The 13,410-nt window shown below is 35.8% G+C and overlaps 2 protein-coding genes across 2 annotated transcripts; one reads left to right on the top strand and one right to left on the bottom strand.

The window, feature by feature from the left end:
* Window positions 1–433: 433 nt before the first annotated feature.
* On the bottom strand, window positions 434–9,457 carry LOC142981123 (uncharacterized). Its single transcript, XM_076126810.1, has 4 exons — window positions 9,409–9,457; window positions 2,070–2,199; window positions 1,256–1,409; window positions 434–783 (listed from the first exon to the last, which is right to left on the bottom strand). The coding sequence occupies exons 2-4, from the start codon at window positions 2,183–2,185 to the stop codon at window positions 556–558; spliced, it is 498 nt and encodes a 165-aa protein (XP_075982925.1). The 5' UTR covers window positions 2,186–2,199; window positions 9,409–9,457; the 3' UTR covers window positions 434–555.
* On the top strand, window positions 3,947–12,905 carry LOC142981121 (uncharacterized). Its single transcript, XM_076126809.1, has 4 exons — window positions 3,947–4,230; window positions 7,225–7,401; window positions 10,914–11,041; window positions 11,291–12,905. Exons 1-4 carry the CDS (start codon window positions 4,137–4,139, stop codon window positions 12,077–12,079), a joined length of 1,188 nt encoding a protein of 395 aa, XP_075982924.1. The 5' UTR covers window positions 3,947–4,136; the 3' UTR covers window positions 12,080–12,905.
* Window positions 12,906–13,410: the final 505 nt, after the last annotated feature.

The raw sequence follows: 13,410 nt of genomic DNA, 5'->3' as shown, positions 1-13,410 counted from the left end.
TGGTTTTATAATAATTCACTTAGTTATACTTTAGTATACTAAAATAATAGCATTATTAAATTTTGGTATCAAAACATGTCTTTGTGAACGTTTTGGTTCAGTGGCGATCCTAGTTTCAAGGTGAATACGGCCAATTCGTATTCGGTATTCATAAATTATTTAACAAGATACATTATTCCGATTGCTAAGCAACCATGTTGAAACCTTGTTGCGTCATCTAGCGCTTACGACAGTTGAAATGTACATGTAATGACATGTATGACGTTAGCCTGATTCAAGTGTTTTTGTTACAACTCTACAATTATTATCAGTCAAGTGCATTCCGATTCCAATTTTGATCTTGATTACCTGGCGATTCATGACCTATTTATACATTGTTGTTAAAAAATCATAAAATAAAATGAAACTGCATTTTTATTTAATAAATATTTTTATTCAGTGTATAAAATGTTTGAGATCAGCGTAGGAATGTCTCATTCTTTAAATAATAATGACTAGAAGCGAGATCGGAGTCTTAAAATAAATCGTTGGTATCGGGTCAAATTGACAGAATATTTAATTGCGGGTTCCTTCGAAGGCGAATTTAGCGTCGTCAGAGATGCCTTTGAGTTGGCTTCGTCGTACGTTGTAGGGGAAGTGGGTGAGACCGATGAGCATGCCGCTGTCGACGGTGTACTCGAAGCCAGTGCACCTTCCTACAGACTTGTTGCAGTAGTATCCGGGAGCGCACTTCCTGCCGTAAGTGTCGAAGGTCATTTTTTCCGTGCATTCATCACCGGGGCCCTGTAAAGATAATGTTATGTTTAATTACTTGCCTATGTGTCTTACCCCCGGTTTCTGAGTTCATTTAGCGGGAGTTTATCTATTTAATAGCGTTTTTTTATATGAGTTGAAGCGCTATTTTATAGATAAACTATCGCTAAATGTAGCTCAGATATCGGGGGTTAATGCTACTACACTTTTATGGTATTAAATGATTAATTATGTTATAGGTAACATCTATCTATCCATAATATTATTTCTATAGGGTGTCACAACGTTTGGAATGAAAGTGCATATTCGATTCTGTCTTCGAATGAATATAAGAATGTTTGAACAACAAGATTATATTTATATTATAAAAGAAAAGTTGAAATAACAAAATCCCGTGACAAGTTTGTCGTTTGTTGACCATCATGAAGATAAAATCTAATAAATGAAAATCAAATTAATAAAGTTCAGAGTTCTTGCGCTATAGAAAAAGTAATGTAGTTACCCTGTAGCAATCACGCTTGCCGCCGCAGACCTCGTTAATGTAAGTACCGAACTTGCACTTCTTGTAGGACTTATTACCGATCTTGAGGCACCGCTCTTTATTCACCATCGAGTCGTCGGAATAATCGCACACAGGACACTCGACAATCGTCTCACTGGAAAGTGAAATATACAAATTGTTAGTTTTTACAAAGCTAGGTCTCACCTCGTACCTACCAATAATTTGTTTTCAGTTTTTGCTCTACAGTGAGTTGCCGCTACATACACAGTAGGCGTTACGAGTTTTAAGTACAAAACTTCTTAAGATAAAGAAATATCTCAAGGAAATCTTTTATCACTGAGATATATGAGATTTAAAGTTTTCAATTTCGAACTTGCTGGTTGTATATGCAGAGTTAGAGGAGGCCGACGTCCAGCATTGGAATAATAGTGGTGTATTTCAAGTGATTAGACTTATGGTAATACTTGCAAACAAATGATTATAGTGCACCTTGAAAGCTTATGTTAGAAATGAGTTCACAATCACATACTTAGGTAATAAAAAGATGGTATAGATACCTTCATCCTTTTGATTGCATATACGATGGTTTATAAATATTAGGTGATTATCTCTTTTAAACTGTTATGCTTAATTAGATGTTATAATGATTGTTATTAAAATATAGGTGGATACGGGAATTAACGCGATAATTGGAATGCGCGACGTTTTGGCGCAGCTTACACTCGCCGTGGTCGCAAGCTCTCTGCCTGCAAGAGTGCGATGAGTGCTGGTTCATGCAACGAGAAAGTATAAAAGTTATGATGATTGTTATTACCCGTCATCTTCCATAGTTGGTTCTTCTCTGACGATGAAGTTTCGTGAGTCGTACGAGCTGCGGTAGTGCGCCAGGCAGGAACCGGTCAACAGCATCAGGAACAACAGGGAATGCATCTTGTCCTAGAGTTCTATAATCATTATCTTTATTAGTACAGATAAACATTGGGCGAAAAGTAGTTTTTTTTTATTTTACTGGTACAGCTTAAAGGTTGTAGACCGTCGATGTGTCTAAAAAAAAGTTGCATAATCGTTTTACACCCACCTATACACATAAGTGAATTGAAGAACTGAAGTATATAATAATATTGTGTACATTATACTGTACAATGACGGAACGAAACGATTATTATCGTTTGTTAAAAGTTTCAGTTATTCTCCAAACAAGCGGAATAGCGTAGCGGTACATTAATTTTGTGTTAAGCTGGACGTAGCCCGTAAGCGCGTAGCTTTCATGTCTTCGTAGCACAGAGCTACGAATCCTACGTCTTGGATTCTTCCTTAACATTCGTAGCATCGTGTCTTACAAAATTGACAAGTATTAATACAAAGAGTAAATCTTGGAATTTATCTTCATTACTTTTGATAGAGAAATATAATGCTATTTAGTTGTTGTAGCACATATCCAATTGCAGTGATATATTTAAATAAATGTGATGTATAATTATTAATCTGAGAAATTGTATTAGTTTAATGATGAGTGATCAGTTGTTCGCGTGATTCAAAGACTCATCTCATCTCATATTAATCATTGTAAAGTACAGTACAATATATTAATGATTATAAATTCAACATTAATTATTTCTACACGTGCTTTATTTCTCATCTGTAGAATGTTCATTGAATATATTTAATTGTTGCGTATTTTTTAGCCTGCTGTCTCGTCCCGCCGAAGAGGAGTTGAATAGAAAAAGAAAAATAGTTTTATTGTTTAAGGTGTTAAAAATGCAAAAAGATGTCAGCGAGAGTGAATATTCTGAAGACGTTTGCAAGGATAGATCGAAGTGTAGGAAAGAGACAAAAAAGGCTGTCCCCAATACCATATGGATGCATAGCAGGCAAAAGATAAATAATCCTTCACTGTACTGTACTTCTTCGGTACTTTTGAGTCATAAGATGCTTACAGGAATCAGTCAGATTTCCAACGGAAATCAAAGGAATGTCGTTGAAGAGTCAGCCTACGTACATCCCACGTTTTCATATTATAGTTTAAAATAAAGGTACCGTCATATTCCCGACCTATTTGTTGACATCGTGGAACTCTGCACGTATACGAAGTTATTTTCATCTAACGTTTGTAATTGTTATCACAAGGTTTTTATATTTAGTTACGTTAAATACTCGACTCATGTGATCTTCATAATTGTGTAACATTCTGCCAAAGAGTAAAAGTTAGTCATTTAGGAAAACAGCTGTTGTTATTGTTATTAATGAATAGTTCGACTCGATCGACTCGTATAAAAAAAAATACAATTTGGTAGAGTTTTAGCAGGGCCAGGAGTCATCAATCTCTGATATTAATCTCAAATATTCTATTTTAAGAAAAAAGTTTATACGACAAATCATTCGAATCCACTTATTTACATTATATTTCTATATAAAATACCACAGATTGTAATCAAAATATATTTCCGACTCGCGAGTCAGTGACATGGAATTAAATTTAAAAATAAAACGTCACTGCAGTGTGACGCGGGTGTCGCTGAGGGCAAACCGATTAATTAAATTATTTTGATTACATTGCTTGGTTTATACGCTTCATTTTATACTTTTATTAGTAAGGAGCGTAATGTGTGTGTTACTTTTATTTTGGTTTAGTAGTATCGTTTTTGTATTAGAGTAGAGTACAGTCTGCGCTTGCGCCGCCCGCCCGCCCAAGCGTCCAACGATCGCCTTCTAAATACGCATTCATGTGACACACTTCGAAGAATACGGAGCCAACAGTTCGCTGTTATTTATTATTATTTCGTTCTAAATAAACATTGAGAGACTTTTTTCGTAAATCATCTGTGTGATTTATTCAATACAGTGTTTGTTTGAATACCTTTGTTGACTATTTTAATTGAAAATGGGTATGATTTCGCGAGTGCGAGGCCGAATTAGGAGTGATTCTTTCTCGAAGATTCATACTCTCAAATCTGAGGACAAACTTGCCAACATAGGTGAGTAGAAATATACAGAGTTCTTGTATTACACTTTTATACTTTTAAGACAAAGTTAACACTGCACTCTTAATGAGAGACAGCATTTTTCTATATTATAGTATTAATATAGAAAATAGAGTGCTTGTTGGACTGTTCCAGTATATTTCACGATGTAAGAAATTGAAAATATTGTGCAATATTTACAGGTTTACGAGTTCATGTTTTCATTTCTGTAAAACAATACCAAACTTGCTGTAAAATTTAAGTTGAACGTAGAAGTGTAGTCGCAATAGATCGATGGCAAATAATAGGCTAGTGGACTGTATAATTTTTTCTTTAAAAAGTTGTAGAAACAGATATAAAGAACTATGTATGGATAATGAACGCGGGACGCAGTATAGTAGCCGAAAGGGGGGCCCATTCTTCTATATTCAAAAATAGATATATTTATTTACAAAACAGACGCAGTAATAACGGGTTTTCATTGATGATGTTTGTTTTCTATTTGTGAGTCACAGATGTTTACAGTTATCACATGGATAAGTGACACGTGTGCGGGAACAAAGCGTGCCACTGGCCACTGCTGCTCTGGCGCATCTTGCACTGTCATAATACACTATTATAGTTCAACTAATCATGATGATACTTATAAGGAGGTTGAGCTTTCTTTTTGTTCTTTTCCTTTATTATTCTGGACTTTTTCTTCACATTTCACATTTTGTTATAATCGGCCCAAGAGTCACGATTTACTACACCGGGTCAACGCTAACAAATTATGCAGTAAATCCGTTAAGAATCACTCTATCTTTTAATGTAAACCGCAAGATACCTTTTTAACAGACTTCATTTTATAAAAAAAAGAACCAAAGTAAGAATATGTAAACATGAGATACCATCACTTAATACCATTTCTAATTTTACGTAACTACGTTCGAGAAAAACAATAACAAGTTTGTGAAAAATATGTTGTTTGTTTGTCTGTCATTCTAAATATGGTATTGGGTAGTTCGTTCTGATGGCGTGGGATGTTCCCTTAGTTTTTCTGCCACACCCTCACTATGTCTACAGCCATGATTTGAGGGATATTTACCGCCCGCCCTACAGCTCAACCGCCCAAATGGTCAAACACACGTTTACATAAAACAGTAAAAACTTACATAGTTTTGATTACCAGAAAGGGTTTTGCATAACTTCTAGGTTTATTAAGTTCTAACCTGTCCTAGGAAACATCATAGTAAATACAGTTCTAAAATGATTAACATTTTAATAAGAATCTAGTAAACCTAGTTATTTTAGGTAGGTACTTAAAATTGTAATGAAAATTTCAATACGATCGCGCGATCGCCTAAATGTCTGCGCTAAATATTTGTTATTTGTATGCCAAGTTCGTTTCGAAGGCAAGCGAATAAAGTAAAACAAACAGCCGCATTGCTATAAAGTACTCGCATTAACGGTGAAGGAAAACATTGCAAGGAACGCGGAGTTTCGGGAACTTTCTCGATTTTGTGCAAGGTTTGCCAAAGTTATGACCAATCGTGGTGGCATTAACCCGAAAAAAGTCTATACAAAGCAGCGAGCCAGATATGGCCGTAATATTTTACAGTGGAAGGAACTGAGAGTACAATAATAAAGATAATTAAAGACTCTTTCTTTATTATTTTTATGATATCTTATTCTGTCTTATAAAATAGTATTATATTAAGTCGGGGAAAAAGTCTTTTCGCATAATAATATGCATGAACTGGTCATAAAATCTCTTTGGCTTCAAGAATCACAAATGAGTACACGGTTCATTAGTTTTCTTTCAGTGAGCTCGTGAGGTACCCAAATATCGAGTTTTTTTGTGTAGAGAAAAGATTTAATTACAAGTTCATACATACTATAGTGCGAAAAGACTTTTTCCCCGACCTAATATATTGGTAAACTCTCCAGTCTCCTCTGAGATGAGTAAAACAAGAATTGGGCCGAGGTAACGAAGATGACAAACACACGACTTAATAATATTCAATTCTATGTTTCATAAAAATAAATAATACATTTGTTGAATGAAATATGCAATAGTCAGTTCTTCCGAAGTAATAAAGCTGATATTTAGTATTCAATTATGATATACTTACCTACTGAACTTTAATTCACCAAATTTTTTTTTTAATTTACGAAGCTATTGGGAGGAGTTTCATTGCATATATCCATTTGGAAAATGAAATTTTAAATTCAGAAGTGCATTTCTGTTAGTACGATAAATATAGGATTGGACGTTTTGTGTTAAAAAGTCTGGGTAGGTAATAGTATTTTAGTTGAATAACTCTTTCTTAAACTCTACCTACATCGGTGGTATATGCTTTACACCCCTGCCCAAACTATTAATTATTTATAGATACACGTAATGATGTATATTTACTCAATATAATGACTCATATAAAAATATAATTTGGATTAACAGAGTACTGACGCAAACCGTAAGACTATATTCCCAGCTTCATAAAGGAAAACGTTTGGAGAAAAATATTCAGAATGGCTTTATTTTTCAGACGCATGGCGTCAGTGTATTTATTTTGGGATCGTTAATAATAATTGTTTACAGTGCACTGAATTTCAGTGGCCTGTATTTTTTCTTGATACGATTTCTTTAATTAGCTGCTTTCTATATAATGTCTACGAAAGATTGACACGTACTTGTTGAACTAAAAGTGATATTTCAGGATGTTCCGTTCAACTAGCTTACGAAGTTTGTATAAAGTTATAAAGTCGAATTGTAAATTATAATGACACCACCGTATAGCCGTGGGTCTGAATCCTACCTTTTCCGTTACATGCATGATATCGAAACTGGATAAACAAATTATGAGTATTAAAACATGCTTAGTCTTAAGATGAAGAAGATGGTAAAATACTATTATTCGAAGGTTCAAAATATCTATAAGTCGGAAATAATTCTCTAAGCATTTGTCAAGAAATCTATCAACAAATATGTTTACACCATCCTCAACTTATTTATTTGTTAAATTTCAGTATGGCTGTTATCCCTGGTGCTGCTACTCCCATACTGGGCGCCGCGAGGGTTGCTGGTGGCCCTCGGCGGAGCGTGGTTGATGGCTGCGTATACGTGCCTCGTGGTGCCCGTGCTCATCTCCGCCAACTACAAGTACCCTGCGAGCTGGTACCCTGCCGTGGTCAAACTCGCACAAGGTATGAACCTCACAAATATTCTTAGTAAATGTTGAATTATCTATACAAAACTTGTCTGCGCTACACACAGCACAGCATTCCCCATTGATCTATTTTAAGACTTGCTTGAATACATAACCTATTAGCCGGATACACACCAAATGATCCATGAGATAAATGCAATCTCGTGATCATCTTGTATCTTGCGATCTGCGGCTATTGAGTGTCAGATGTTTCATCGTCTGTTTCACCTCTAATTATTGAGTGACAGAGAAAGATTCTCAAATATCCAGGAAATCCTGGTCTTTAAGATCGGATATCCACAACGGAAATGTATTTTGGCATCAATCGCAAACAAACCTAAAACGTTTTGTGTGCGTAATCAGAACAGCGGATATCAACAATATGGCGCAACTTTGTCCACAAGTCAGCACCTCGCTGCTCTAATGAGCTACCGACGCACAGGATGTTCTAAATAACAGCTGTCTTAGGCCTAGAGAAAAGTAAACACGGGTAACGCAAATAGTTCGGCATAAACAACGGGGTGTGCCAATCTCCCGACCTATGCTCCGCCCACGATTCACTAGAGTTTTTCTATCGTGATATTGACAGACGTGCATCCAAAATCCGTCTCAATCTAATGACGTAAAGCGCAGTGTTACAGATCAAATAACAATTGAATGACGAATGAATAACATGTGGCTGTACTGCATAACCTTTCAAGGAAAATGATTAATGCTTGTGGTACATTGATGCATAAGCTTCATAGAGTAAAATACAAAGTAGTAGGTTTCGTTTCGGAAGCTAGAATAATGTTTTCTTTACAATATTAATATTCAATTGGTCCAGATTTTAGTAAATTTAATTGTTCTTATTAGTCCTATAGCGTATCACACCGACTACTTTATGAAAAATTACAAAAACACAATAATTTAACGTTGTAAAAATGATACTGAATCTCAATTATGACGGACACTAATGTCTAGACAAACAATAATTAACATGTATCTCGTATAGTCATGATTTATTTCTAAGATTACTGCAGCATTGGCTTTGTAGTGTTATTGTTTTAGTCTTGAGTTTATATTTATGTTGGAAAGTCAGGTCATTGTCGAGAAGAAGCTGAATGGGGCAGCGGAAGCTGGCGAGAGGCCAGACTACGTGCGTCAGACGCGTTTACTTGTACTTTTCTGCGTCTAAACACGAACACATGATTGTATACAACACACCTATCAGACTGACACTCCCCGAGAATTAAAACAAACTCTAATGGAACGTCTGGGAGGACAAGAACCCACCTTCTACGTTCTTGCCGTATTTATAAATGTAGTTTGTCTAAATAAATCACTGTGCACGTATTGCACTGTCAGAGAAAGCTTTTCGCACAAGTGCAAGTAATCTATTAAGGTAGTCAACTGCTAAAATAAAGACATTGCTTTATTATTTTCCCATTGAAACTAAAGTAAACAAAGATCTTTTATACTAGTCGTTGAAATTCTGCGCCTGAAATAACTGTCTACATCTCAACGTGTTTATTATTTACGAATTGAAAACACGAAATTTCTTTTGGAACAAACATGCTTTGCGCAGATTTGTGATAAAATGTTTATTTATATATCTTTGTTTTTTGTAAATCTAACCGTGAAACGCATTATCGAACGGAAAAGTATTGACGTGGATCGTGTTTTGAATGACATATTAATGCGAAGAGAAATATTTTTGAGCCTGATAAACTGGCAAGAATACAATGTTTGTTTCTTAAATTCTTTGCACAATGTAAAGAATGTAATATCTAGCTTCTTGGTGAAGCCGGATACTATCTGAAAGTCTGTGTTTTTACGTACAATAATAATAGTCACGTTATCAGATTATACTCATAAAAAGGGTGCATTTTCATGACCACATAATTCAGATTTTCCAAAGTATTACTTACTTTAGGCTCTAAAGTCCCCTAAAGTTTAGAGGACATTACAAAATCAAGTCTAATCAAATCTTTAATAAAAAAAGGTAATGTAAAGTAAGACTTACCAGATTCTTCTGTAGTTGAGTGAAGGTGGTAGTTGCTGATGGAGCGATGTTCTGAACTGGCTTCCCTTACTCCATGGGGGTCCTTTTATACCACTTTACTTGGACAACACAGTACCTTAAGGACTGTCTTATTCTAAAACCACCAAGCTTTTTAATTTTCGCTTAAATTTTTACATAGAAAAAAGGAAATAAAATAAATAAACTAAAAAGGGAATGTTACAAAGACCATGACTTTGACTGCAGGTATACTATAAAATATCGTCAATGAACTTATTTATATGAATTTTATTTATATTTATCTATGCTTACTAATATTATAAAGCTGAAGAGTCTGTTTGTTTGTTTGTTTGAACGCGCTAATCTCGGGAACTACTGGTCCGATTTGAAAAATTCTTTCAGTGTTAGATAGCCCATTTATCGAGGAAGGCTATAGGCTATATATCATCACGCTACGACCTATAGGAGCAGAGTACCAGTGAAAAATTTTACAAAAACGGGAAAAATTATGATTCTCTTTTGTGACGCAAGCGAAGTTACGTAAATAAAATGATGTATGCATAATATGTAGGTACTTTCCTGTATTATATTTGTGGTAATTCCCGTGTACGCAGGAGGTAAGAGAATACAATAGTTTTCGTCAGTGTATTGCTCATAAAGTATGGTGAATATGGTGATTGTCCTAGAGTATCCATGTTCCGGGTCCATTGTGACTATCATGAATTGTGCTTTCAAATCTTAGAACCGTAGGATGAATTAGAATATTCGCAGTAGCGCAAAGTGTTGTTCAACATTCATAATCATTGTTATGGACATGGGGCTCTTAAATAATTAAGGAACAACAATTACCTAATACAACTCTAGGTTCTACATCATTTTATCGTAAAAATAAATTCGCCTCAATAAAGACTTTGAATTAAAAATGTATTAAATATTGTACTTATTAAATATTTTCTTGGCTGCCTTCTGAATGTTCCATTCTATTCCTTGAAATGAGTAAAATCTATCCTTTATCTTAAGAAAAAATATGTTAATGAGGAAAAATACTTCAGACGAGCAAGTGCTAAGTCGGTGTGGACAACGAGATGTGACAGATTGTGGACGTCCGCCCACGCCACGGTCACTGGACAAGTACTTGATGTTGCTATACCACTTTATTTAATATTTTAATAATCATATTTCTAAAACTCACAGCTTGGAAGATTTTCTAAAAACATGTAGGTACCTAATGGGCCATCAGATACGTTATATGGGATAGGTTAGACAGTTTTTTATGTTAATAAAAACCTTGTATTGGTTGTCGAATCATCAAATGAACTCTAGATAGAGTTTTTCCTTAACTTTCTTCCCTTTTCTATGTCTTACTTCATAAAATGCTGTGTTATAAGAATAATCATATCAGTATTACAACTAATACAGTTTTACTTTCTTAAGATACATGACTTACTACAGGAGACAAAATTTTGATCAGGTGTGTAATAAAATTTATATCTTTCTTTTGTTAACAGAAGCTGCGAAGAGACTGAAGGCGCCGGTGTCGCGTGTCATGAGAGTGCTGAGAGCCGTGTATGCACCTGTAGAGCGCGCTGAGAGAGTTTTCTTGCAAATGAGCAATCTTTCAACTATGATCGGACAGGTAACACAATAATAATTATGTACTCAACTTTCTTTCTATGTCTTCATTACTTCTTACCTGTATTAATTACAATACACTTAGGTACACAGCAATATCTCTTCTATATCTAGTGGCGTCAGCGTTCCTAATCTTTCTCCTCGACTTCACTCTATCCTGGACATCGGCGTCGGAAACCTCATTACAGCTTCACATCCCAACCCATGTTCTTTATCGTACCTAAATACTAAATTCCACCTTATTTCTTTTCAGTTACTGATGTTCACAGCCTGCGACCGCTTATTCGTCTCACAAGGCAGACTGACCTGCCTCTACTCTCTCATGTTCTACAACGTGGTCACCTACTCCGTCAGCTACGTGCGCGAGATCTGCACCAAAGAAGACTGGTCACCGTACGTGAACGTCACGCGCCACTCCCGCGTCAAGCACCTCGCCATGTCTGCCACCAAAATAGTCCTGGAATGGACAAAAGCTGTTACATTTATAGTCACTATCACATTTGTACTCCTAGCCCTAGGATTGGAACAAGGCTTAGAGCATTACAAGCCAACTGCTCTATACACAGCGATATCCGGCACCTATTATCTTTTAACCGAGAAGACCTTCCTTGAACTCTGGCCTATCGGTCTATCTGCGTTGAAACTCGAGAGGCTGGAAGGCATGGAGGCTTTGTACTTCGGTGTTTGGTCGCGAGGTATAACTACAGCTCTAGCTTTGCCTTTAGTACCAGCTTTAGTGTACTATGAGCGGTGGAGATTAGCCGCTTTAGTGTTATACGTTTGTGTCTTCATTCACGGGAGACATAGGCTGGGAGAAGCGATTGCCAAGTTCAGAGAGGCGTGTGGTTCGCTCGCTAAGTTCAGACGAGCGACGCCTGAAGAACTTGCAACTCTCGAGGACGTATGTGCAGTATGTCTCGGTACTATGAAGTCAGCGCGCGTGACTCCATGTGCACATTACTTCCACGCAGATTGTCTGAGGAAATGCCTCGCTACATCAGACAGATGTCCTATTTGCGTCAGACCGTACATATTCTGCTGATCGTGAACTTCCGACATTCGGATAAGACTGCTTTAAACGAAATTTTTAATCGCCATTTCTGATTTTTGTGAAATTAGAAATGTATTCGAGAACGAAGTGATAATTTGATACAAGATGTGATTATGTTGTAAGTAGGTTATTAGAGTGGATCGCTGTTAGGTAGGTTGTGATCGATTTAGTTAAGATATAAGGAACTGCTTTAGCGAGCGTAAGATTAAGTTAATTAATGTGTAGGAAAGTTAATGTAACATCTAGACACGCGGTATCGTGTCCAGCCAAAGTTCAATCAAAGAAAGAACTGGCCAGCAGCACCGTGTAATCATTTGTCAGAGAATTTTATACATGTGAGATCACTACTGTTTTGTTTTCAGTGTTTTTATAATAAACTTAAGAATATGTATGTCGTCAATATTCTAAAATAATGAAAAGTAATAAGTAAGGGTAAGAAAATACCTGATATATTCTTTCCTTGTACTTTTTATTTGTGACGCTTACAGTTATGTATTAACGAATTCCAGTCGTTAGCAGGGCTAGCTGGAAGAAGTAAAATTGTTAATATTTATAATGAAAGATAATGTTTTTGGAAGTAATAGTGACGAAGAAGGGTTTTTTCGGCACTTGCGAGAAATTTACTTAAGGAAGGGCTGGAGAATACATTTTAAGAGTACTAAGTACCTTTCCTCTATTTTTATTTGATCTGGTTGTAGTAAAAACCCTGAATAAGCTCACAGAACGCGCCACATGTAGTAGCCTATTATAAAGCTACCCACGCATTCTTTGGGTCCAAATTTGTATAAATATTTGTTTTGTAAAATAAATTGAAAATTAAATTATAAGTTTGTATTTTTTCCTACCTGCTATCGGATCTGATTGTACCTACATTGTTCGCCATGTTTGTACGTAAAACACCGTTTGTGAAAGATTATTTATCAGGCGCTGGTAATCTAGCGTTTTGTTTTATTAAAATATTAAAATACAAACAAAACGAGAATGTAGAGACCGCGAGAGAAATCATAGTCGTTAATATGTTTCTATCACTTTAAAACGGATTTAGGATAGTCTACTTATTTATTCATAACGGTCTGTTCGGTGGCTAGGCTAGTACCTAAGCATTGATATACTTACTAGCCTAGCCATTTTGACGTGAGAATTACTTACTCATGCGTATATATATTCATAGCAGACCTGTATTGTTTATCAAAAGATACCAGGATTATTTCAGGACCAGGTGTCCTAATCCTGGCTGATATTGTAGCTTATTGCTAGCTGTTTGATTGCTTAACCCTGATTTAAAAAAAAGTTATTCTCAAGTTGTAGTTCTTCACTATCGT

This window comes from Anticarsia gemmatalis, chromosome 19 (genome assembly GCF_050436995.1).
Source record: "Anticarsia gemmatalis isolate Benzon Research Colony breed Stoneville strain chromosome 19, ilAntGemm2 primary, whole genome shotgun sequence".
Classification (NCBI taxonomy): domain Eukaryota; kingdom Metazoa; phylum Arthropoda; class Insecta; order Lepidoptera; family Erebidae; genus Anticarsia; species Anticarsia gemmatalis.
The sequence above is the reverse complement of the archived record's forward strand: the minus strand, read 5'-3'. Positions and strand labels throughout refer to the sequence as shown.

Excerpts from the sequence above, each read along its gene's own strand:
- LOC142981123 (XM_076126810.1), bottom strand. The coding sequence starts at position 2,185 with ATGCATTCCCTGTTGTTCCTGATGCTGTTGACCGGTTCCTGCCTGGCG. Across the intron at positions 1,410-2,069 it reads CCAACTATGGAAGATGACGG|TGAGACGATTGTCGAGTGTC; the intron begins GTAATAACAATC and ends TTCACTTTCCAG. Across the intron at positions 784-1,255 it reads GCAAGCGTGATTGCTACAGG|GGCCCCGGTGATGAATGCAC; the intron begins GTAACTACATTA and ends TTATCTTTACAG.
- LOC142981121 (XM_076126809.1), top strand. The coding sequence starts at position 4,137 with ATGGGTATGATTTCGCGAGTGCGAGGCCGAATTAGGAGTGATTCTTTC. Across the intron at positions 7,402-10,913 it reads CGTGGTCAAACTCGCACAAG|AAGCTGCGAAGAGACTGAAG; the intron begins GTATGAACCTCA and ends TTTTGTTAACAG. Across the intron at positions 11,042-11,290 it reads TTTCAACTATGATCGGACAG|TTACTGATGTTCACAGCCTG; the intron begins GTAACACAATAA and ends ATTTCTTTTCAG.